The sequence below is a fragment of the Danio aesculapii genome, chromosome 15, assembly GCF_903798145.1.
Source record: "Danio aesculapii chromosome 15, fDanAes4.1, whole genome shotgun sequence".
NCBI lineage: Eukaryota > Metazoa > Chordata > Actinopteri > Cypriniformes > Danionidae > Danio > Danio aesculapii.
In genome coordinates, this window is record NC_079449.1 from 38,303,361 (window position 1) to 38,329,996 (window position 26,636).

The 26,636-nt window shown below is 34.8% G+C and overlaps 1 protein-coding gene across 8 annotated transcripts in view; it reads left to right on the plus strand.

The window, feature by feature from the left end:
- The window catches only part of tenm4 (teneurin transmembrane protein 4), a 493,967-nt gene that overhangs the window by 443,450 nt on the left and 23,881 nt on the right, over positions 1-26,636 (plus strand). For all 8 annotated transcript variants that reach the window (XM_056474308.1, XM_056474302.1, XM_056474300.1 and 5 more), the window contains 2 exons: positions 8,721-8,893; positions 17,963-18,198. In XM_056474308.1, coding sequence (XP_056330283.1) covers positions 8,721-8,893; positions 17,963-18,198 — 409 coding nt within the window. The remainder of the gene's footprint in view (positions 1-8,720; positions 8,894-17,962; positions 18,199-26,636) is intronic.

Below are 26,636 nucleotides of genomic sequence, written 5' to 3' on the forward strand. Positions count from 1 at the left end.
ATGTAGTCAGCAATCATAATTTCTCAGATATTTGAACCTATTCAAAGAAAACAATTACTTTAAACAATATTTATGTGTTTCTGTTAAATAAAGGCCTCTATGAACTGAAGAAACATCCTTTAAATCAAATGTTTTTGCCCGTAAATCTTTGAACAGCAGTGTGTGCTTTATCAATACCCCAGCAGCATTTGAAAAGAAATAAAGAGCTACTCTGGGACTCAGACAGATATAGGCCTTCACGACGCTCTGCTTTCTTCCTGCTGTTTTTGTGTCTCTTAATGTGAACAGCAGCCGTGACTCAGTGGTACATCTTGACCAATACTCCAATCCCAGGGTGGTTTGAGGCGCTCGCTTCTCCGTGTCTACAATAGACTGCGGCTCTAAAAGGAGATGTTTGGTCACCGAGATGAATCCGCCTGCACTTACTCTCACAGCCTGCTGAGAGAGCGCTCACGTGGAGCCTGGAGAATAAAAAAAAGAAAAATACTGTGAGGAAAGGAACAAAGTAGCAGAAGAAAACAGGATAATTTAGTTTGCTTGCCAAAGAGAACAGTACAAAACCGTCATGGGTCGACTGCAGTCATTCTCTGCTCTGTTCTCTCATTTCTTTTCTTTCTGAAAAAAAGATGATACGATGAAAAGAGTTTTGGATGGGGAATAAAGAGGATGATAAGGAAAGTATCACCAAAGCTTTTGGCTTTCACCTCTTTATTACAGTTACAAATGAAAACAGAGGAGACTCGTTTCATTTCGTTCTGTGGCTGAGTGAGTGTCTTCAAAGAGCCTGTGATGTCGGGACTGTGCTTTTAAATGGATGTGCAAGCACAAAATAACATTTGTGGAACACGTAACTTGATAGTACTTTAGAGTTTCGCTGTAAAACATAAATAAGACACACCTATATTAAAAATTTATTATATAAAATGTGCTTGTAATAAGTGCAACACGGAAGCTCATTTGACATACATGCTTTAGTCTATATTTTTTGTGAAACCAAAGAAAGACACTTAAGCACACTGTATGTTTGACTTTTGTTTCTTTTCTTACTAATAATACTTACAGGGATATGTGCACAAACATGTAGACCGCATATTCTAGTCTGAAATCTACAACAAAACATACCCCAAGTACTGTAGCACATTTAAGATTTGCAAAAATGTAGATACCATCTTTGTGGATTTGTAATATGAAAAGCACTACAAAACATACTCCAAGTAACATATTTCAGATTTGGAAAAATGTAGACAGCAACCTCTAGTGGATTTGACATCTCAAACGTGTCTGTTTGAGATGTCAAATCCACTAGAAGTTGCTGTCTACATTTTTCCAAATCTGAAAGAATAAAAACATACACCAATTAACATACACCAAGTAACGCATTTCAGATTTGCACAAATTGTCACGGTACCCTCTAGTGGATTTGTCATCTGAAATGTTTAACAAAATGTACCCTAAGTAATGCATTTCATATTTGCAAAAATGTAGACAGCACCCTCTAGTGGTTTTGTCATCTGAAACATTTAACTAAATGTACCCTAATGGCTCCTTTCCACTGAGTGGTACGGTACGGTATGGGTCGGTATGGGTCATCTTTATCAGGCTTACGTTTCCACTGCTAAAAGCGTACCAGAGGGTACTCTTTTGGTGTGTGTGATTTACGACAGAATGTTTCTGATGACGAGGAAATGTTAAAGTAAAGCTGTACGGGTCGTTCACATATCATATGAGAAGCACTTCTCACAAAACAGATGCTTTATACACATAAATACTTCTGTATAAATGTTTATTACTAACTTTTCTATGAACATAATTTGATTATAACTGCAGATCAATGACAGTGCGAAATAGCCTACTGTAACGTCTGTAATTATATAAAATAAATAAATAAATGAAACATATATGAACACATACAGACTCTTACAGTCTCCGATATATTACCAACTACAGAAGAACTACACACAACAGACATTTAGTCCTTATTTAGGTTAAAAAACAACATGAAATATAGCCCACAGTCAGTGCAAAACCTCTCATATGTTTAATCTTCGGCAGCACGTGTAGCCTCTTGTTAGAAAGTGATTCCGTCATTCATAATAGTGCAAAATGTGATGATAATAGCTAAAAATGGCAGTTTGTTCATGTTTTAGGTTGCAGACGCATCATTTGCTGCTGTTTTTCTGGTTTCTCCTTTGTTTTTTCGTGCTTCACACTCTCGCGCTTGTTTCTTTCTGACAGGATCGAATATCAAAGCAATTCAATGATCACGGGCACGTTATTAATATGAGCTCAAAAAGTTTGTTATTTCAAATATAGATGCGATATACGGATATACGGGCTCATAAAACAACAACAGGGCACAGCAGATTTTGTTCTTCTTGGCTTTGTGGCTGTTCATCAAGACGACTACAAGGTTTTTTTGAGCTCAGGTCGACCATGGCTCATTGCTATATGTATATATTATTACGGTGTATCGTCTCAGCTGTGTATTTAAAACATGGCAGTTCCTTTGTTTTTATTCTGGCTTGTTGTTGCGCGAGCGAATGACGTATCTCTGTAAACCAATAGCATTCAGCTGCACGTCTAGCTCAGCCTTTTGGTACCCTTTGTACCCTTTGCAAAGGGTGCCGAAAAAGTGGTACCATACGGTTCGGTTCAGGATGCCTTTCGACAGTGGAAATGGCCATAAAAGTGTACCGAACTGTGCCGTAGAGTGTCGGCTTCGCAATTAGTCATCTGAAATGTGCTACAAAACATACCCCAAGTAACATATTTCAGATAGTGGAAAAATGTAGACTGTGAACTCTAGTGGATTTGTCATTACTAACGGACAACAAAACAAACACCATGTAACGGATTTTAGATTTGCACAAATGAACATGGTACCTTCCAATGGATTTGTCATCTGAAATGTTTAACAAAATGTACCCCAAGTAATGCATTTCATATACTAAAAAATTGTAAACAGTGCATTTGTCATCTAAAATGCACTACAAAATTTAACAAAATTTCAACAAAAAAATAGACAGTGCCCTCTAGTGGGTTTGTCTTCTGAAACGTACAAAAAATCTACCCTAAGTAAGTAACGCATTACAGATTCGCAAAAATGGCAGACAGTGCCCTCTAGTGTATTAGTCATCTGAAACATACTGCAAAACATTCTCCAACATATTTCAGAATTGCTCAAATTGCACTTTAGTGGATTTGTCATTTGAAATGTACCAAGAAACAAAACAAAGTAACATATTTAAGATTTGCAAAAAAAGGTAGACAGTGCCCTCTAGTGGATTTGTAATCTAAAACGTACTACAAAACATACCCAAGTAACATATTTCAGATTCACAAAAATATAGGTACTGTTCTCTAGTGGATTCGTCATTTAAAACATAAAATCAAACATACCTGTAGCAACAAATTTACGTGTTGCAATAAAATAATTGAGCCTTCACTAAAAAAGTAATTAGATAAGAACATTTTGGATTTGAATTTGTGCAGTTTGATATTTTTTAAGTTATGTTTACCACAGGCCTATTTTTCTCATAAATTGAAAACGTCCATTGTAAAACCCATAGGAATATATTGTGAGAAACTTTGGTAAATTATCCTTCCAGGTTTTCCATTGCATGGAATATAAAATGAGTTTCTTCACCAAATCAGATCTGAGTAAGTGTTTAAACAATGCTGTTCAACTAAAAACAGAAAACTTGTATGTATTTTGGTCTGGGAGAGTTACTCAAAAATTTTGTTTTGGAATCTTTAATTACAAACTTTCAAAAATGGGTTTTGGAAAACAATATTATTTACGTTTTTGTGCAGGCAAGTAATGTTTCTTTGCAAAATGGCATGATTGCCATCTGTTAGCCTGGCATAAATAATACAGCATTTTAAGTCATTTTCATGAAAATGTCAACATCTGTTTGCAAAGCTTTTCAAAATTGTAAAGTAAAAAAACATTTCTATGACATTGTTTTTGTAAAACATTCCTGTTGGCTGCATCCAAATCTGCATACTCTCTTACTCTGTAATAAACAAAAAAATCACACCAAACAAATAAAATATATTGAACTCTTAGTACTTCATTACAGTAGGTTACAAGTCTGAATAACCAATTACTTCTGTCAAAATTACTTCTGTTCACCTATTGGACATTTTATTTGCCTTCGAGGCCACTTGAGGGTATTTATGAGTGGCAATGAAGTGTATTTCATGTGATAATGATATAGCAAATGAAGTATGTCCTATACAATCACACTATAGCCCTAGAACCTTTCACTGAAAGCAAAAGTGCCTCTGCTGTGGCATCCCTGCAATAAACTCTTTTGGTACCTTTAGCCTAAGTACCTGACTATGCAGTTTTGGACACAGTCTTAGTGTTTTCTTCCAGACTACTTGCTGCTGTCACTTCTGGTTGGCTGAACGATCTGTCTGCAAAAAAAGCTGCTCTATACACAGTTCTGTGAAATTTTCATATTTCATTTTATTTTCAGAACCAAGCAATTTCAGATCACCCAAGATACTTAAAACCATTTCTCAGTGGCTGCATTTTTAATGGAAACAATATCAATGGAATTAATTTTAAGAATCTTTTTTTTTAGCTAATTAATAATAAAACAATGACAGATAGTAAGAATCCATTTAAATATAAAGGGCTTGGGCAATTTAAAGCAGTAGATGACATTGTGGAGACGCACTGTTTGATGCCGTCTTTTCAAAGATAGTTATAAGATAATGACTATCTTGGAAACAATTTGTTATACCATGTATAATAATTATAAAAATACTGTACAAGGAAGTCAGGAAAGCCATGCTGGCAATTTGTAGCATATTGAGGATCTAAAAAAAAATCTAAGTAATAGTACCTCAGGTGTCCAGTGCTAGTCTCAGTATCTTCTGTTGCCTTCTTTGAAAATGCAGGAGACATATCTTGTGTTGTTTTTAATAAGCTGCGATTGCTAAATTCACTGTTTGATTAGATAAAGTTACACGAGCTGGATTCACTGGTCAGATGGCCTAGTATAACACTGAGGACATCTGCTAGTTACAAGGGGCTGATGCAAAGAAGCATAAACTAAAAACGAACAGATTGTTATCATTTGTCAGTGCGCTATCATTATTTTTAAGTCATTTTATTTAATTTATTTTTATCATTTTATTTATTTAAGTTATTGGGATACATCGACACTCAACATTCCATGTGCATTTTTTTTTGCCTCTTCTTACAAAATACCATGAAACTGACTCAAACTGATGTAGTATACTTGCCAGACCTGTAGTGGTGCTGTGCTTATGTCACATACATACAGTACACAAACTTGGCGAAGACTTGGAACATTCCGCTGGGGCCTGGTATAGCAGATAGCAGATTCACATTCCCAAAACGCAGGTTTCATCTTATATGATACCTTTTTTTTGTATACAGTAATCTTTTCTTAATAGCAAGAGTTAAGATTCTAAAAATAACCTGCAATAGGTCAAATCCAGGAACCAGTCAGCTTAGTTTTTATTAATTAATATAGATGTTTTTAGGCTGCAAAACTGAATGTAACGAACCAAAGATTCATTTATTCTGTAATGGTGCCCTACAGCCACTTAAAAGTCTACCTTTCTTTAAAATGTCCAGAAGTTCAAATTTTTGTGCTATGGTTAGCATCTACCTCTGACTTTTGGGTGCCACCGCAGGTGCCTTGAGGTTGCAGGAAAATTCTTCAACATTAAGGAGTTTGTTGGTGAGAAAACTTACAAACATACAGTACAGCACTTCAGAGTCATGCTGCTAGCAATCGAAGATTTATGAAAATTTGCCAAACTAAACACATTCTATACTGTACTGTACAGGAGGCAAGGCACAGAGGAGATTGACTGACAATGGCCTACAGCCAATCAGGATACAGAACACAATGCGCGGTAATAAAAAAATAAAAAATAAAAAAAAAAACGTCAAATTGCACAAAGAATAAAAATCTGTGAAACTGTGAGACAGTGAAAGGTGAACCGCATTATAGAGAGGAACCACTGTACAGCTTAATGTATCTCTGGATGATGCCCACTGAAAAAAATGCAATTATGACCAAGCATGACTTTGCTGGAACAAGAATCAAAATGATTGGAGTTGATTGGAAGGTTGTGCTTTGCTTTTGGTGGACCTCATGTAATTGACAGATTGATCTTTCCCTCACAAAATTAAACCAGAGAAGTGATGTTGTTAAAGAAAGAGAAGATATGAAGAGTTCAGATGCAAAACCCTCTCAAAATCTATCAGACCTCTTTTCTTGTAAATTAGCATTTTCTATTAGGCTCTTTCTATTAGGCTCTTTCTATTAGGATAAGGTTATTAGCTAGTAAATAAAATACATTTTTTCAAAATGTCACTTTAGACAATTCTGTTTTTTATCAAGGTAAATTTTCTTTTGCATCAAAACCAGCTAAATCCACTTGCGCTTTTTATGCAAAACCCTCTAAATCCACCTATTTAGACAAGACAGTGTAGTTAGTTGAAAAACCACTAAAGATGCAATTAGAGATTATTTTACCAAACATAAAACACAAACCACCTGAAATTAAAAATACATCTGTCAAGTAAGTGGCGGTTCATACCGCTGTGGTAACCCCTGATAAACCAGAAGGAAAATTAATGAATGGAATCTGTCAAGTGCATTAATCAATAACATTAAAATTGACATTAATTAAATCTTAACAATCTATTGTCTTTTCTGATATTTGGGAATTAATGTAAGTAGAGCAATGTAAACAAGCTTGTTAGATTCAAATAATGCAGTGTACAAACATTGTGAAACATCAATTTCTGTGCATTGTCCATTACTAAAAACAAAATTCTATAATTTATTGAAGTAATATAAATAATGTATAGTTCTTGAAGGATTCGGATTTCTGCCTTCCAATTTATCTCAGCATGAATCAACGTTCATCCTTTTCTCATCATCTTGTTTCTCATTATTTTTATTAAATATAATATTTTGATTTTTTGAATGAGTATTTAACTTTGAAATGATTTTAACTAGCGAATAAGATTATACCGGTTTTTAACCAGTTTTGATAAAAACGGCTGAGAGACACTTAGCCCTGGATAAGAAACAGATTATACTAAGTGTGTGTTCTATTTGATTGTGGATTCGTTTCACAGGTCTGGAGTCAGCTCTAGACAGTCTAGTGGATGTCTGACGTTTATATGTTTAAGATATTGTTCAGAATTGTGCACCCCTCGTGGAAATTTTCTTAGTCTATCTGTGTTTTAACCAACCAGGTTAGAACACCTATATGTATGACGCAGTTAATGACCTTATGTGAGAGTATAATTGTTATTGATTTGTGATTGTAAGCAGAGCGGCCTAGGAACTCATTGATGAAACTACAAACTATCTTAAAAATGTATTTATTTATTTAAATCTCTGACTCCTGCTCTTCTTCAACTGACAGACTGGTCATTCTTTGGGTTAAACTGTATACCATCCTTACATTTATACATTATATTAATCTTTTAAAACAGCTTGCATTAGCAAATAAAAAACAAGGAGGCCTACTGTAAAAAAAAGAGGATGTATCTCAGAAGCTGTCATTTATTCATCCTCACTACACTCAAGATCTTGGTCTCTTTTTCATCTCTTGTTTATCCTCATAGCATACATGCAGAATAAAAGAACAGCATCTTAACTTTGTCTTTCGTGAAATGGAGTTGCCGTTTAATGTATAGTAAATCAGGCTCAGTTAAAGTAGCGTCGCTTCGCAAACAAACGTCATGAATGCATGTTAAACTTCTGACTGTACAATGTGTTTTTTTTTCCTTATATTGCACATGTTTTCCTTATATCGTTTTGAGGTAAGGGATGTTTTCATTTGCCATTCACTGACAGTTGGACAGGCTCGGGCAGCTCATCAAACTCTGACTTTTAAAAATCGAAATCAAAAGCAGAATAAAACAGTCCCCTCATAAAAGCCGGCGTATCAGCGCGCTGCTACATTGAAAACATGATTCCATTCGCGCCTTCTCATTGGCTCACAGGATATAGCAGGTTTTGCTGTCAAAGGCAAGTGCCGTTTAGCGGCTTTTGCATACAACTGCTATTTCTCAATGCGCTGACGTTGGGATTTAGAAGATTTCAAACAAAACTATTTGTGCCTAAAGCATTTGCTCAATGTCATCATCTAATTTTTGTCGGAAATGGCGTTTAGCGACTTTTGCATCTGAACTCTTCATATTATGATTAACAATTACTATGGTGCATAAATGTACATTTATATGAAGAATTAAACATTCATAAATATAAATTCATAGAGTTCATAGTGACATAAATTCTGTGTAAGTGCTCAGCTTCCATGAGAACCACATCCAAACACAGCAGGCCAGTGATAAAACTGAGTCCCGGTTTGTTTCTGAACAAATAAGCTCAGTTTTGTTCCAGATATTGAAGCTGAAGTGTTATTTTGTGGCACTGTACTTGTGTGAGCAAACAAAATAATGATGTCTGTGACAGCGGTAAACACTTCCAAAAAGCCAAAAAAAGACCTTCAACCCTTTTCTATTATACTCCAAATTATTTAGTTTTGTGACATTTTGTTACATTTTTCCAAAAGCTTTTCTTGTGCTTCTGCAACTTGCTTTAGTGATCCCTTATTAGAAAAGCAGACCGCGTTTGATTGAAAGCCACAGTTGGTCTCATTAAAGGCCCGCCGAGCAAGATTTTTCACACTTCTCTTCATCTTCTCAGGTACGACAACTACGGCCGGCTGACAAACGTGACCTACCCTACAGGCCGGGTGAGCAGTTATCGCACAGACTCAGACAGCACCGTACGTGTACAAACCGAAGGCTCCAACAAAGAGGACATCACCGTCACCACAAACCTGTCAGCATCCGGAACCTTCTACACGCTCATGCAGGGTAAGGCTATCTGCTTACTGGATCTTATCTTTGACTTTAATATTACAGTGCATTTACAGATATATTCACCCAAGTCTGAAATTCTGTCATCATTTACATTCAGTCATATCTTTCCCACTTGTTAATCTCTAAACATAAGAACAATTAATGTGAAGATTATTATTAATTGCCTTTGTGTTAAGTCTACTGGGTCCAAACAGTTACTTTGTCTCTAGAACTACTGCAAATGATTTGCCATTTAACTAAACTCAATAACCGGACAAAAAATGAATCATAATGTAATGAATCATAATGACTCATGGAGTGAGTATATTTTTTGATATTATTCAGGAAAGATGCATTAAATTCACTAAAATGCCAGTAGAGATATTAAAATGCTTTATAAACTTGCAAAAACAAAAAAGGGGGAAAGACTAAATATGGCTTACAGTATATGAGTTACAGGTAATCAGTGCTGATATACAGCCATATGGCTGTGCTACTTGGGTGATATTGCATTTATACTACAGTTAGAGTTTATAAATGAAAATGTTTCCACCCTTAAACGCTGTAAGATTGATTATACATCAATTACACACATGAAACATTTTGCAATACAAAGTATTCTTATTAAATTCTACTGCAATTGATATCAAATATATGTTATTGAGCAATGACAGATACAAATCAACAGTATAACGATGCTACACATACCATTCGAAAGAACAAAGGTTAGGTTTCATATAAAATGTTATTGGTTATAAGATTTGATTAGCTATAAAATGTAAAAGGCACCTATTTTACACCTTTTTCAAGATTTAAGATAAGTATTTTGTGTCTCCAGAATCTGTCTGTAAAGTTTCAGCTCAAAACGCCCATCAGATTATTTATTATAGCTTTTAGAATGTTGGAATTTTCTGCTTAACACTATGAGGCTGTTTTTGTTGCCTGTGCCTTTAATGGTGGTTCTCCCCGCCCACCGTTTCCACGTGCCTTTCACAGTGTGCCTCAATCTCCACCTCAGCTGTGTCAGATAAACTGCAAAGTGACAGACATGAAGGAAGCAGATCTCACATAAAGCTTGTGAGAAATACTACAGTAAGAATATTCCCAATGATTATTTGATGTATTTGTTGTGGAGTAATTCAAGCATTTGATGAGTCACACACAATGTCGTTACAAAGTTCATGCACACAAACAGCACAGACACACACACACAGCAGTTTGCTGTGCACACTGTTTTTGCAGACAAATGTGACAGGATACACATTAATATCAAACATACACAACAAATATATCAAATAACAGTTGGGAAAGTTCTTACTGTAGTAAGGGAGATCTACTTTATTCTTGTCTGTCACTGTGCTGTTTATTTACGTGAAGGCTAGATGCATCAGACAGATCTCTATGGCTCTGACAAGCACGTGCAAATTGTGGGTGGAGAGAACCAGCTCATTTGCATTAAAGGCTCAGGCAACAAAAAAGCTACAATGTCCCAACAGCTCAAATTTACATTATGTACTATTATAATACTGTAATATAGGTATAAAACTGTAAATAATCTGATGGGTATTTTGAGCTGAAACTTTACAGACACATTCTGCAGACACAATAGACTTATATTAAATCTTGGATAAGGGGTAAAATAGGTGCCCTTTAAAGTCCAAATACAGTTCAAAACAACTTTTCAAAGTAAGTAATCTGTGTTAGTGCCTTCTGTAATGACTACTGTAGATGAGCTACTGATGACATACACTCAAAATTGGAAATTTTTTGGAAAACTTAATTGTCTTATGTTCAATCCACTTAAATGAGTAAAAACAATTAAGTTAATTGAATCTATTTTTGTTGGGACAACATAAATGAATTGTGTGGAACTCGTGCTGTAAAAAATGCTGATTTCCACACAAATGATTTGTGTTGGGACATCATGAAGAAATTAAGTTAAGTTATTAGTTTTTACAAATGTAAGTGGCTTGAACATACAACAATTAAGTTGTCCCCCCAAAAAACTCAATAATTGTTTTGTGTCTTGTTTTAAATAAGTAGTTAGAACAAACAGCAAACGTAATTTTTTTTAAGTGCATGATAATGTGTGAGAGTGTAGTAGTAGAGTCGCATTTCTTAGTTCTTAGTTTGCTCTCAAATACGTTTGGAGCAAGAAATTACCAGAAAGAAAGCAAGTGCTCACTCAAAAGTAATTACTTCCTTCTCTTGTACAGCAGAAACATCAGCAGCTGTACATAAAGTAAAATAACTGTGAGGCAAAATTGATATATTTGTGGGAAGCAAACAAGCTTCTTCTCTGTGAAATCAATGAAGCCATGAGTGTTTGTATTTTCTCTAAAATCGCAACGCCGCCCACTCATGAAGACAGAAGTCCGGATTGATTTCCTGTCCACCCCTTTTGTTTGCTCCAGCATCCCTTTTTTTCCCAGCGAGCTCCTGATTTCCCTGTCCATCTCTAAAAACCAAATCTTAATCACTTTGGCCCTTGAGACAGAGGGGCATTGCTGGGGTCAGGGGCCGCCGTCTCAGCTTGTGATTTTCCTTGCATACTTTGGCATCGTGATATCCTGGTTTTCACCTAACCGAGCACCCCATCGATTCCCAATAAATAGCTTTGAACTCCCCTTGCCCTGCTCTATTTCTTTAGAAACTGTAAAGATTTTTTCCGTGCTCCTGGTAGCGTTTGATTTGAAGGGCTGTCCTCCTCTTTTGGGCTTCGATTGGTTTACCGGACAGCAAAGTAAAGTTCTGCTTATGTTCTTATCCTGCACTAAACTAGTGGTCATCTTTGTGCGGTGACCTTGTCCCGGACATCTGCTGGATAGGGGAAAGAGGGCACCCTGCCAAACGCTTTGCTGCTAATTAATTCACTATTGTCTGCTTTGTAAATGGAAACCAGTTTGGCTGTAGCTCCAACACACACAATCTGGATATACATTTCTTGGAGGTGGTGACCTTGTAGAGCTTATTGACTTTTCAAGGTTGTGCTGAGTGCATGTTCGATTTCCAGGTCATTCAGTGAAGGCATCAATCTTATTTACCTGAATACAACATCAACAGATGAACATCCAAGAGCTGTTTATGAAGATGATGTCACTGTGGTTATGATACAATATAAAGAAGAAAAACTTGTGGCAAAATAAATAATGTAAACTATCAATGGATTTTATGATTTTTCTAAAGACAATACATTTATGAAGTCATTGTCAGATAGTAGTTCTGATTTGTTTGATAGTCTTTTTGTTAAAGACTATGAGCTCTATTTTAACGATCTAGGCGCAGTCTAAAGAGCATGGCGCAAAAACATTAATGGCGTGTCCGGATCCACTTTTGTTATTTTATGGACAGAAATATACGGTCTGCGCCCTGGTGCATGGTCTAACAGGGTTGTGCTTATTCTCTTAATGAGTTATGGGTGTGTTTTAAGTATAATGTGCATTAAACCAATCATCTCATCTCATCTCAATCAACGCACTCTGCTGAAGACATCCATTAGCCTACATATTTAATTTTGTTTGTTAAGCGCAAAGATTAGTTTCAAAACTATTTTTAAATTCAGTTCAACTTCAAAGCAAACGAATAAATAAACAATAATAATGAAGTGTGGTAAATTTATATTATACAAAATCCAAATAAATCATAAATATCCATATATATCCATATATATATATATATATATATATATATATATATATATATATATATATATATATATATATATATATATATATATATATATATATACTAACACATGTCCTATTCTTATGACCCATATGGTGATGCAAACCTCTCCAAAACTCGACAGGTAGGCAAATCTTAATTTGTTTTTATTAAAAACAAATATAAATATGCATGTAATAAATACTATTAATAATGAGATTATACAAATGCAAATTGTCATGAATAAACTGAAAAAATATATAAAGGATATTTGTGTATTGCTTTACATCCTGTGCGTATTAAGAAACGTGTAAGCATTTTGGACCCACATAGGGGCATAACTCAGCCACTCTGCGCTGGATTTTAGACCAGCTTTTAGTTGGTCAATGGCACAGTCTATTTCAGTTGCCTCAAAATAACAACGCACCAACAAATCGCCTTAACACACCTCCTTTTTAGATCGGAACATCCATGAGTCTACAAAGTGGCCCAAATGGACTTGCTATTTAAACAATGTGGTACCATTTGTGAAAATTACAGTTGCGCTGGTCTGAAAATAGCAACAAATTGCACCATACACCATATGCCTTCTTGCGCAGAGTGTATTATAGGACCCTATAAAAAGAAATGTGGGCTGAAATTGAAAATATGAATGACATATAAAGTTATGTCAAAGGGTGTGATATTACTTTGCAATTGCTTGAAACAAAGTCACAGTTGGGACAAATAAATGCTCAATTAATTTATATTCTTTATTTTGAGATAAATTTGATACTAATTTCTTTAAATAGAGATCATTTCACATATATAAGTAATATTGTCATATATCAAGTTTCAAGTCTTTAGATGTGTTTAGAACAGAGGTGCCCATAGTAGGGCCCATGGGCCAAAGTTGGCCCATCTTAACCTTTGTTTTTGACTACCATCCCATAAGAGAAAAGAGTGAGAATGATGGGGAGGGTAAACACTGAGATTGTCATCTCTTATTTAACGTAACCTTTTTTTGTGTTTTATTGTTTCAATTAAATGTGGTAAATAAATTAGATTTTTTAAATGTAAATAATTTCACTCGACAGAAAGAGGACTATGCAGAAGATATCGGTGTGTAATTCTGTTAAATATTACTGTAATAAGTTCATTATAAAATGTAAAAAAAAAATACTGCATTAGTTAATATAAACCAATGTTATATTGTATTTTTTAACATTAATAAATAAATTAAGAAATCACCCATGGCAACTACAGTATATTTATCTTTGTCCCACTAGCCTCAATCAAGAACTTATTAATGAAAAGTATTAATTCTGTCAGTTATAAATTCGCAGTTCTGTTTAAGATAAATAGTCATGTGGTAAGATAGCAACAAGTAGAAACAACTAAAATATACTGATGTTGCTTATAAAAATAGTACGATTGTGATATATTACAAATGCCAGACACAATCTGTGGACATTTTTTGCTATTTCTGTGCAGAATATTATAAAAAAATCTGAGGATTTATGCAGAATGATTTTGGGTCTATCATAACTAAAAACTTAATATGTTGAATAAAAAATACTTACAATGCAAATCCTATTAGATCCATTTATTCTGTAAACAAAGCAAGTCTCTCATATAATATATCTACCATATCTATATATCTACTAAAAGACAGAAATTATTACTTCGCAAACTGTATTGTAAGTGAATCATATGAACATTTTCATATTAGTCAGTAATATTATTGAAATTAATATAAAAACTGAATGAATATAAATTTACACGTAAAAAAAAAAAATAGACTCAATGACCGGCTGAAAATCTGCAGAAGGTTGTACTCTACAAATATAAATTGCAATTGTTGCAAATATAATCACAGTTACATGAACACATGTGCTTTATTACCCTCGCATAAGCAGATAGACAAATTAGGCTGTTTAGCAACCACTGTCATTTAAGATTTGTGTCATTTCTAATATAATAGATGTATTTACATCTCTAGAAACTTCTGCACAAACAGTCCAGCCTTCAAAGGATTAGCTTTTTCTGTTTTCTGTCAGAATCTCTAATTAATAACAGGAATAAAAGTGTCTTCAACCCCCCTAGCGACATGTTAGCTAGTTTATATGGTTCCTGTCTGCTCTGAGAAATTAAATCTCTTTGACCAGTAATGAGAGTTTCATCAAAGTAGACATTTTCTCATTGGTTACGTGGTTCTTGTTTGCAGTTTTTTTTTCCCTTCCCAGTCTCTTTATTTATCTCATGTTCACCCCTGCCCGCTTTCTTTCACCGTCTTCCATCTTCCCTGTCCCTCCGAAGCGCTTAGCGAGACCACCTGGGGATGGAGACAGACAGTTTCAGATTTAGCTGCATCTCAGTTGCCACAGGCAGACGGCCTCAACTATGATAGCGTTCTGCCTCACTCGCTCTCTTTCGGTCTTTTGAGGGCAGCTCAAACACTAACTAGGCTTTGAATCATCCCTTTGTTTCACTGTCTGTCTGGTCTCGTTCAGCAAACAGTCTGCTCATAAATTTGGCTGCCATTTTGAGAGAAATACAAAATGTAACTCAAAGAAAGGATATTTCTCAGACATTTTTTTTTCAGCATTTAGCCATAATTTACTGTGGCTATTATCACCTTGTTGCAAATTAAAAATTAGAACAGTTAGAAAATATCATCTTATTATCACAAATATCATTAACTATTGTGAGTCAAAGTCATAATTTATTTGTTTTTTTGAAAATGTGACTGTATTTTGCAGTCCCTGTGAAATCAAAATAAAGTCGCAAAAATGTGAAGCACATGACTTTTAAATTTGCAATTTAAGGTTAATATCTTTCAATCCTAAAAGTTTATCAACCTAAAATTGTAAGAAAAAAAAGGATGTAAACTTAGAATTCTAGGGTAAAGTCATGAACCAGCCGATTTATATGTTATCAGTTGATTGAATGGGTGTTATCAGTGGTTATTAGCTGATAAATATGGGCCAGTAGGGGCCTTCTGCATCTACTGGTAGGCTCAGAAGACTCTTATTATCCATTCACAACTGTAGATGACATACGCTGCGGCTGGAAGTTAACGAGAATTATTTATATTATTTATTAAATTTCCTATTAATTGTATTTTAATAAAGTCTACCCCTACCCCAACCTTAAACCCAACCGTCACAGTAATGTAAAAACAGACCTGTATCTGGAGTCTTCTCTATTAGTATAGCTGATTAACCACGATAATTATTTATTACATTTCCCATTAATTGTATTTTATTAACATCTACCCCTACCCCAACCCTAAACCCAACCGTCACAGTAATGTCAAAACAGATCTGGATCTGGAGTCTTCTCTATTAGTATAGCTGATTAACCATGTGGGTGGATGATAACAGCCTTCTGAGCCTCCCAGGTGCAAAAAGCCCCTACTGGCCCATACCTATCAGCTGATAACCACTGATAACACTCGAGTGATAACATTCAAAGGGGTGCATGACCTCACCATTGAAAGAAAAAAAATGTGATATAAACTAATGCTGGGTTCACACCAAATGCAAAGTGAACACAATAATAACATCACTTACTCCAAATTACAAGTCTTTGACCTTGTGCAAATTTTCAGCTTTAGTTTTTTTAAGGATTACTTTTTTTTTTGTGCAGAAAACGGGATTTGGATGAATTCTGCATGTTCGCACCAAACGTGTCATAATTGCATTGACTTTTTATGTCATCTGCTCACTAAAATACTTAAGTTCACAATTCGTGTAAGAATTGTTAGTTGTTATTGAGCATTTGTAATTTAATTTAATTTAATTTAATTTAATTTAATTTAATTTAATTTAATTTAATTTAATTTAATTTAATTTAATTTAATTTAATTTAATTTAATTTAATTTAATTATGAAAAATCTGAAATTGCAAGTTCCCAACAAAACGATGCCTCAACATAGCGACGTTTCTACAACATTGTACCAACCTTGCAAAAAGGTTGAGGATTGTACATTGTTGCTGAAGGTTGTCACAACGATGTCATAATGTTGCCATATAAACATAATAATGGCCGTTGCTTTAGGTTGTGCTTGGGTAGCATTAACAACCACTATAAAAATTGTAATATACACAATATGAATTTATATCTCTCACTTTTTACTCTTATATGCTAGAAGGAAATTCAGAATTGTAGGAAATCCTTTAAACTTGGCATTTAAAAAATAATAAAGCCACAATTCTGAGAAAGAAATGCAAGATATTCAGTACAGTTGTATAATACTACATACAGTATGAATCTGGAAGATATAGAAAATGTCAGAATTCTGGGGGGAAGTTTGAACTCAAATATAAAGTAAACAATTTGAGAAACCATGTAAGCTCACAGTTGCAAAACAACTGTAAAGTTCCTTTTTAAGAAAATGGGTCTGAACTGCAATTTGTAAACTCAATTTTGTGGAAAAAAGCACAAATTTGTGAATTATTGACCTTATTGTACAATGCAGAAGAGTGCTTGTTTTTGTGATTGTTTTAGAAATTCCCATTTAGTTGCCTATTAGAGAAATGTCTAGGAATGATAAACGGCAGAAACAAGTGTGTTCATGTGTCTTGTCACCTATCTAAGTTTTAGAAACAACAAATAATAACTTGGCTTCTAGTTAATCAATTGGTATCAAAAGTGGCTTATATGAAAGGCAGAGGCTTCTAGAGGTGACTGGGCTGGCCAATCCTGGAGCACCTTGGCCTTCTTTGCTTTCAGGAACTTTGATGTGAAGGCTGATGTATGAGAACCATCCTACTGAAGAATTTGTCCTCTCCTGTGGTTTGTAATGTAAAGGGTAGCAAACATTTCTTGATACCTCAAGCTGTTGATGTTGTCATCCACTCTGTAGATCTCTCCCATGCCCCCATACTGAATGTAACCCCAAACCAAGATTTTTCCTTCACCAAAGTTGACAGATTTCTGTAAGAATGTTGGGTCCATGTGGGTTCCAATAGGCAGTATTTGTGAGGATTGGGGTGCAGTTCAACAAAATATTCATCAGAAAAATCTACCTTTTGCCACTTTTCCAAATGATCAACTAGAAGTCAAGTTATTATGACCAGACTCGATGACAAGACTTTTGTCAGCTAGTGTACATAAAAAAGAGAATAATATAATATGAAAAAGTCAGTTTGTAATATCAAGCAGCACAACAAGCTATTTTTAACATTTAAAAAACAATGAAAGTGAATGAGACCAGAAGTCTCAAACCAAAAGATTCCAATGGCTGCACATGCTCGTTTGTAAAAAAATAAGGTAATTAATTTTATTTGTATGTTTATTTTTTATATCTTGCAACAGAAAGACACTTTCTCACCTAAGTTAGTAAATGATGGCAGATTTTACTTAATTCTAATTGACCACCGAATTGAATAATTTTGCACTAAATTTGAGACTGTTGTTTGTCATTTAAATCCTAGATCAAGTCAAAAACAGTTATTACATCGGTCTGGATGGCTCTTTGCGTCTGGTACTGGCAAACGGCATGGAAGTGTCTCTCCACACGGAGCCTCACCTGCTGTCAGGAACAGTAAACCCAACCATAAGCAAGAGGAACGTCACGCTGCCCATCGACAATGGACTCAACCTGGTGGAGTGGAGACAGCGCAAAGAGCAGGCGCGAGGGCAGGTCACCGTGTACGGACGCAGACTCCGGGTAAGAACACACTATTGTGCTCTTATTTGTGTATGGATTTCAGAGTCCATTTTTAACAAGCTGCCATTTCTGTTCTGTTACTGGGAAAGGTGGTAAAGCAGAAGATAATAAGTAAAAAAAAAGACCACATAGAGAGCATGTTGGCCATTTAGCATTAGAAAAATATTTTGTGTATTTTAGACAAAATATAAGAGGTTTGGGAATTAATTTAGTGTCAAATTCTCTAAAATTAATTGATAGGCTTTTTTATTCATTTAGATCAGTCTTTCTCAACCACGTTCACCAACACTGCATGTTTTGGATGTCTCCTTTGTCTGTCACACCCTTTACAGGTCTTTCAGACTCTGCTAATGAGCTGGTGATCTGCATCAGGTGTGTTTGGCTAAGGAGACATGGGCAGAGCTGATTTAGATGATGTTTTTATCCTAAAAAAAACAATATTGATGGTTGTTTTTGAAGAGACATAATCTAATGTGACGTTATACATTAGTAAACTTAAGCTGATCAACATTCTGAAATAACTGTATTGTAAACAGCACCTTGAATAGTTTTTTTTCTGTCATTTTGACCAAAAATCATGCAAAGAAACAACATGGCAAACAACATGACCACATTTAAATGTAAAATGTAAATGCATGAGATATTTGTTGGTGCCGATATCCTTCAACTTAAGTTTGTGAATATATTGTAATATCGCGATACAGGCAAAAAGAAACACTGTAAAAAAATAGTAATTATTAAAGTGCGAGATATTCAATATTCAAATTCATAATTACGAAATATAATTAAGAGATAAATGCTTTATTGGAAAATATGGTGTCACACTGTGATTATAAACAAAGTTAAAATTACAATACAGGTATGTGATCACAAACTCATCTGTCACAATGTGAATGTTAAATAATTAAAAATTAGGATGTATTTACAATAAATGGTCACATTGTAAAATGTAAATTTGTAATTGTGAACTATAAGGCTACATTGTAAGATCCAAAGTTCTAAAACGATTACAGGTTTGCATTTACAAGAAATACTAAGAGTGGGATATATGCGCAAAGTGCAAAGCGCAGGGTGCAAAAGCAATAAGGGTGTGTCGGAATCCAATTTTGCTATTTTAATAACGGAAAATTCCGCTTTGTACCATGGCGCATGGTCTAAAAGGGTTGAGTTCATTTTCTTAATGAGTTATAGATGTGTTTTGAGAATAAACCAGAGTCTCATCTCCCATTCCCTTTAAGACAGTTGCGCCGCGCCATAGCGCATTTGCTATTTACATGACGGACTTTGCACAGACATCAATTATTTTATAATTGATTTAATTAATTAAATAATTAATTTCGTTTGTTAAGTGCAAAGATTTGTTTCAAAACTATTTCTAAATTCAGTCCTAATTTCCAGCAAGTGAATAAATGAACAATAATAACGAAGTGTGGTCAAAAAACTTAGTTATATCCTAATACACATGCTATGCCCCATATGGTCTAAAACCTGACAGGTGGACAAATCTAAGCTAGTTTTTAATAAAACAAATATAAACATGCATATAATAAATAATACTGCTAATAATAATAACATTATACAAAAGCAAATTGTTATGAATAAACTGAAAAAACCCCCCCGAGATGAAGAAGGCATGAAAGTATGGTTTTTATATTTATGTAGGCTAGAAAATAATAATTTTTGAAAGATTTTAATCCTTTAATTCTTTTTCATATGTAAAGATATTTGCGTATTGTTGTACAACCTGTCTGTATTAAGCAATGTGTAAGCGAGGCGCACAACTAATGCATTCTGCACTGGACAATAGACCGGCTTTGTTCTGGTCTATAGAACAGTCTATCATAGTTTCTCAAAATAGCAACGCACCAGCAATGCACCTTAACACGCCTCCTTTTTTAGACCAGAACGCCTATGTGCGCGCAAATGCATTTACTATTTAAACAGCATGGCGCAAAACGACCTTGTGCCAAGCTGAAACTAGCAAACAACAATCGCGTCGCGCCTTGCGTTGCACCGCGTTGCGCCGGGTGTATGATAGGGCCCTGAATGTCAGTAAATAATGACATTCTGAGATAAATTCAGAATTAGATTCTGTATGATGTCACATTGCAATAATTGAAGTTATAAGAAATAATCCGTTGGGATTAAGCCATGTAAGGTTGTATGCCTCGTTTTCATTTTGCTTCGTTTTTTAGAAGTTTGCTCACACTTTTTTGCAGTCTGAATCACGTCAAATGCACAAAACACCCAATTTACACAACAGGATGTCTAATCGCATCTTTGAATTGACTTCACATGTAAATCACTGGTGCTTCATCTGCGTCTGCTTACTGCACAGGCCGCAAAACAACCCACCATGGGGTCTCCGTGTAATGTAATGATTGTAAGACGCCATTTTTTCGAGAGACACTCAAATACATAACGTGCGCTGCGTAGGCAACGTCTATAAGTTATGTAAAACAATTAATTGCAAACTGAAATAAATATATTTGGATTTTATGGTTTGGAATTTGATGTTTTATGAGATTATATTTTTTGCTTTTATTTAAGAATTTTGCAGGATCGCAAGAATTTGCAACTTTTTGTTGATTTTGTGTTGGATTCAGTGATCGCGGAATTGCAAAATTTAGGGGGTCTGATACGAAGTAAAGTTATGAAAAATAAAGTCATGTGAGATCATTTTGAAACTAAAACTGCAACATTGCAACAAATATACATTGATATAAGATTAATGAATAAATAAAAAGTACTGGGTTGCAGCTGGAAGGGTATCCGCTGAGCAATACATATGTGATAAAACTGTGGTGACCCCTGATGAATACAGGGACTAAGCCGAAGGAAAATGAATGAATGAATGAATGAATGAATGAATGAATGAATGAATGAATGAATGAATGAATGAATGAATGAATGAAAATAAAAAATTGGTCTAAAAATTATTGTCACTAATTATAAAGCCATGTTGAGAATTTTTTTTCTCTCAATAAAGAATATGAGATGAAGTATATGTATGCACATATTCGTTGGACTGATAAAAGCCATATGTACTGTTTTGTATTATTCATATGTTTTTCTTTTTTGCTCTAAATAATAAATATCCCATTTGCATTTTACATGCTATTATCTTTGTTTAAAGAATACATATTTAAACCAACATGAATTATTCATGCTTTCTAATCTTTACATTTTAATAATGCACGTAAATTACATTTGTGCTTATGAAATATGGAGTACCTCATGGCATTTTATGGCACAAACTGTACACCCAGCCTGTGATCAGCAGCTCATGCGGTTCTATAATTGCGCACAGACCTCAGCATTACCTCCGCACTGTCATCTGCTCATCCTGAGTTAATTTTACGCAGGCACAGTTCCATAGCACCCCGTCACACCTCCTCACAGCAGAGTAATGGCTTCTCCATCAGCATCTCTATAGCCTGTAGAGTCTGGTCAGATATCTGCCTCTGAAGGTCAGTGTGCGCAGGGCAGAGGTCATTGTGTAGGGCAGCACAGAGTGTCTCCTGATCAAGTCCCCAAGGCTTTACATACACAGTCTGATTTTTTTATTATTCTCGTGCCAGCAGTATTTGGATCACTATAATGCTTTTGTAAGATGATACTATATTTTTGTTCATATATAGTATTTTATAAAAGGAATAAATAGTTTTATTCAGCAAGCAGGGATTAAGTTGTTCACAAGTGCCTGTTAACAATGTTAATTTTTTTTTTAAATTGTTATATAACAATTGAGAGGACGGCACAGTGGTTACCAGTTCGAGTCATCAGTTCGAGTCCCGGCCAGTTGCCATTTCTGTGTGGAGTTTGCATGTTCTCCCCGTGTTCACGTGGGTTTTCTCCAGGGGCTCCGATTTCCCCCACAGTCCAAAGACATGCGCTATAGGTGAATAGTGTATGAATGCGTGAGTGAATGTGAGTATGAATGGGTGTTTCCCACTACTGGGTTGCGGCTGGAAGGTCATCCGCTGGGTAAAACTTATTCTGGAATAGTTGGCGGTTCATTCCACTGTGATGACTCCTGATAAAAAAGGGGCTAAGCCCAAGAAAAATGAATGAATGAATATTGCAATTAAAATAGTTGTATATAAGTATATTGCAATTGAAATTACTGCTAAAATATAAATTAATGAAACCATATTTGTGCTTGAATGTGTGGTTAAAAAGTTCTAAATTAATATCCAAAAACAAACAGTTGAGGTCAGAATTATTAGCCCCATTTAATTTTTTTTTCTATTTTAAATATTTCTCAAATGATGTTTAACAGAGCAAGGAAATTTTTATAGTATGTCTCATAATATTTTTTCTTCTGGAGAAAGTGTTTAATTTGTTTAATTTTAGCTAAAATAAAAGCAGTTTTTAATTTTTTTAAAACCATTTTAAGGTCAAAGTTATTAGCCCCTTTAAGCTATATATTTTTTGATAGTCTACAGAACAAACCATCATTATACAATAACTTGCCTAATTACCCTAACCTGACTAGTTAACCTAATTAACCTAGTTAGGCCTTTAAATGTCACTTAAAGCTGTATAGAAGTGTTTTGAAAAATATCTAGTCAAATATTATTTACTGTCATCATGGCAAAGATAAAATAAAGTCGTTATTAGAAATAAGTTATTAAAACTATTATTTTTAGAAATGTGTTGAAAAAAATCTCTCATTAAATACAAATTGGAGAAAAAATAAACAGGGGGCTAATATTTCAGGGGTGCTAATAATTCTGACTTCAACTGTATATATAGTAACATAAATGTATTTAATTATACATGTATATTTATATATGTGTGGGGTGTTCAATTTAAAGTATAATTATTAAATTATAGATTACTTATGTATTATATTATTCATAAATTATTATTTATAAAATGTAAATATGTAAATCTACACATTTTTTAATTCATAAATAAATATGTAAAAATCTATTTAGAAATTGTATTACACCCTGTCCTAACTATACACGGTGCGGTGCTGTGACACTTTATAAGGTATATTTTCCATGTTAAAATGAGTTTGTCCTAACCATCCATGACGGCGACGCATGAAACTTTATTTTAGAAACAGCTTCTGTTTCCGCAACATCTAAGCAAAACAGCAGCATAAACGCAAAATTCAATTATCACCTTAGGTACAGATTATATGTTTTATTCAGTGGTAAATGCTACCAATGTGAGCTTGAACACTATTTCATGTAACGTGTATTGCCATACTATTAAAAAGCAACTGAAGATCTTTTATCTCAAAACTTGAAAAGAAATCGCAAATGGTTTGAAAAAGAAATTCAGTGAGTCTGTTGAAACCAAAAACATCAGTACTATGTGCCTTTAATAATGTTAAATTGGTTTAATATGTATTAATTAGGGTATAACCCTTACCGTTTCATTGGGAGTGCAGTGACTGATATCTAAATGAATGGCTATATTATTCGTTTCTGTTGTATCGCATCGTTTTTGAAACAGACAGCCGAATTACTTGTTCCTGGAATCTGTTTATACATACTTGATGTTATATAGTATTATTTATCAATAATAAATTAATGTATAAGTGTATATATAGCCAAAATGGGTCCTGGAGAGTTTAGTTCCAAGACACACTTGAACCAGCTAATCAAGCTCTTTCTAGGTATACTAGAAACTTTCAGGCAGGTGTGTTGAAGGAAGTTGGAACTAAACTATGCAGAACCCACTTTGGGCACCCCTAATCTAGGGGAAGTGCCGAACAGAATTTACAAAAACAATACCACCATGATTTTATAGGAAAATGTGCTATATGACAAAATCATTCTAATATGGTGCATAATACTTTACACATTGCAGTTAATGAAGCTTTGAATTCATTCTCCTGAAAAAAATGTAAAGAGATCCGTTTGCATAACTGTGACACATAGTGATCACTGTTTAATCATTAGATTTGTATCAGAGTACTTTAAATCATCATTATATTGCTGGCCATACACATTCTTAGCAGAAATGTGGGTCACTACCAGCCTGATGTATTGCTGCAGTCACATGTCCATCACACTAACTATTATACACCATCAAGAACAGCTGCCAGGCCTCCAAAACCTCCTGACAACAACAGGGATCTGGAAATATTGCCGTATAAATTGTCCCCTCACCACCAGCTCAAATCCAGAAACACACTGAAGGCTTAAGCGCAAGGCCTCCACTGAAATGTTTGCTTTACATTATTAGAGCGGTGTCCTATACGGCCTCCAAACAAACAAAACCACCACGTGGCCAGAAGTGTTTACTGAAGAAGCGACAAATCGCACTGAGCAAACAAGATTACAGTGCTTACCACAGCAGCGGATGGGGGAGAAAAAAAAACAGAAATGAATGGCAAAGCGGCGAGCAAATATTGGATTTGAAGAACAAAAACTTGAATACATTTTTTATGACAGTGGAGAAGAAAATCAAATGCTGTTTGACAGATTTGTTGACTTTTGGAATATGGAATGGGACTTTTCAATTATTGATGGTGATTTGTGAAAACAAACATTACTTACAAGTTGTTTGTTCATTGCCAAAAGTGCATTAGTGGCAGTCCTAAGATATTCACGTAATTAGGCAAGTTATGGAAAAAAGTGTTTTGTTTTGTTCCTAGATTTAATCGCTGTTTGTTTGACAAACAGTAGTCAGCTAATCTCAAAGAAGTTGTATTTTGATCAGTAAAGCATGCAAATTTCATCCAGCTGTCAAAGATTGGAGGGAGAAACATGGCGAGAGCCTATCTGGTCTGTTGATTATGCAATTACTTTTAGAGAATCATCAGAATGCTGTTAGCAAAACACATGGAGCTAAAAATATGCCAAAACATTTTGATTTTGAATTAATTTGAATTATTGACAATTGTAATTTAATAAATCTGAATTTTTATATGTTGTTAAAAATGGTTTTGAGTTTAAATTTCCTATTTTGAACAATTCATTCATTCATTTTCTTTTCGGCTTAGTCCCTTTATTAATCTGGGGACACCACAGCGGAATGAACCGCCAACTTATCCAGCATATGTTTTATGCAGAGGATGCCCTTCCAGCTGCAACCCATCACTGGGAAACACCCATACACTCTCATTCACACACATACACTACAGACAATTTTACCCAATTCACCTATACCACATGTCTTTGAACTGTGGGGGAAACCGGAGCACCTGGAGGAAACCATGCAAACGCGGGGAGAACATGCAAACTCCACACAGAAATACCAACTTGACCCAGCCGGGTGCGATAGCACTACCTACTGTGCCACCGCGTCGCCCGTCAATAATTAAACACAATTCAAATTCAGATTGTTTTGGCATATTATTAGCTCCATAAAAGCATAACTATAATAAATGTTATGAGTGCAACAGAAGCCACATTAAAAAAAAAATGTATAGCACAATCATTTAAAGTTAAACACAATTACAATGGAAGAGATATGGATGTAACGATTCACCAGACTCACAATTCAATACCATTCATGATGCTAATCTCACGATACAATTTAATCACAATTTTTTAACAAAATTATTTGAAAAAAATTTAAGGTGAAGAACCCTTTCTTTTTTTTTTAATGCTGCACATTTTTTCCAAAATAATACATTTTCTGCTGTAACTTGCTATTTTTAAAAACTTTCAAACTTTCAAAAAAAAATTCCAAAAAAAAAAATCAAAAGGATATCTATGTTTTTTTGGCATGAGCTGAGGTCTTTGCACATTTACAATGTCCCCTGCTGAAAAAAAAAACTCACTGGGGACTGACACAGCTGGTGTGGAGAGGTAAACCTTTCATAAACCAGAGAGCAGTGTGTACAGAGGTGGTCAATAGGCCCTCTAATCCTGGGGACTGGCCACTGGCATGAAAAACTGATTATAAAATTACTAATTATATAGTAGGATAGAAATGAAGATGAATAATTGTTATTAGGGCGTCATGGTGGCGCAGTGCCAAGCACAATCGCCTCACAGCAAGAAGGTCGCAGGTTTAAGCCCCAGCTGGGTCAGTTGGCATTTCGCTGTAGAGTTTGCATGTTCTCCCCGTGTTCACGTGGGTTTCCTCCAGGTGCTCCGGTTTCCCCCATAATCCAAAGACATGTGCTATAGGTGAATTAAATAAGCTTAATTGGCAGTAGTGTATGTGTGTGAATGAGTGTGTATGGGTGTTTCCCAGTGTTGGGTTGTGGCTGGAAGGGCATCTGTTGCGTAAAACATATGCTGGCGGTTCATTCCGCTGTGGTGACCCCTGATTAATAAAGGGACTAAGCCGAAAAGAAAATGAATGACTGAATGAATAATTAATATTACTTGTATAATTAATTAGTATTAATTAGTGATACACTTAAGAAGAGATAATCTTGAACATTAAATATTTAGTAATAATAAGCAAACTCTTAAAATATGCACATAAACTAATTTGAAAAGGAGAGGCTAAGAATAATC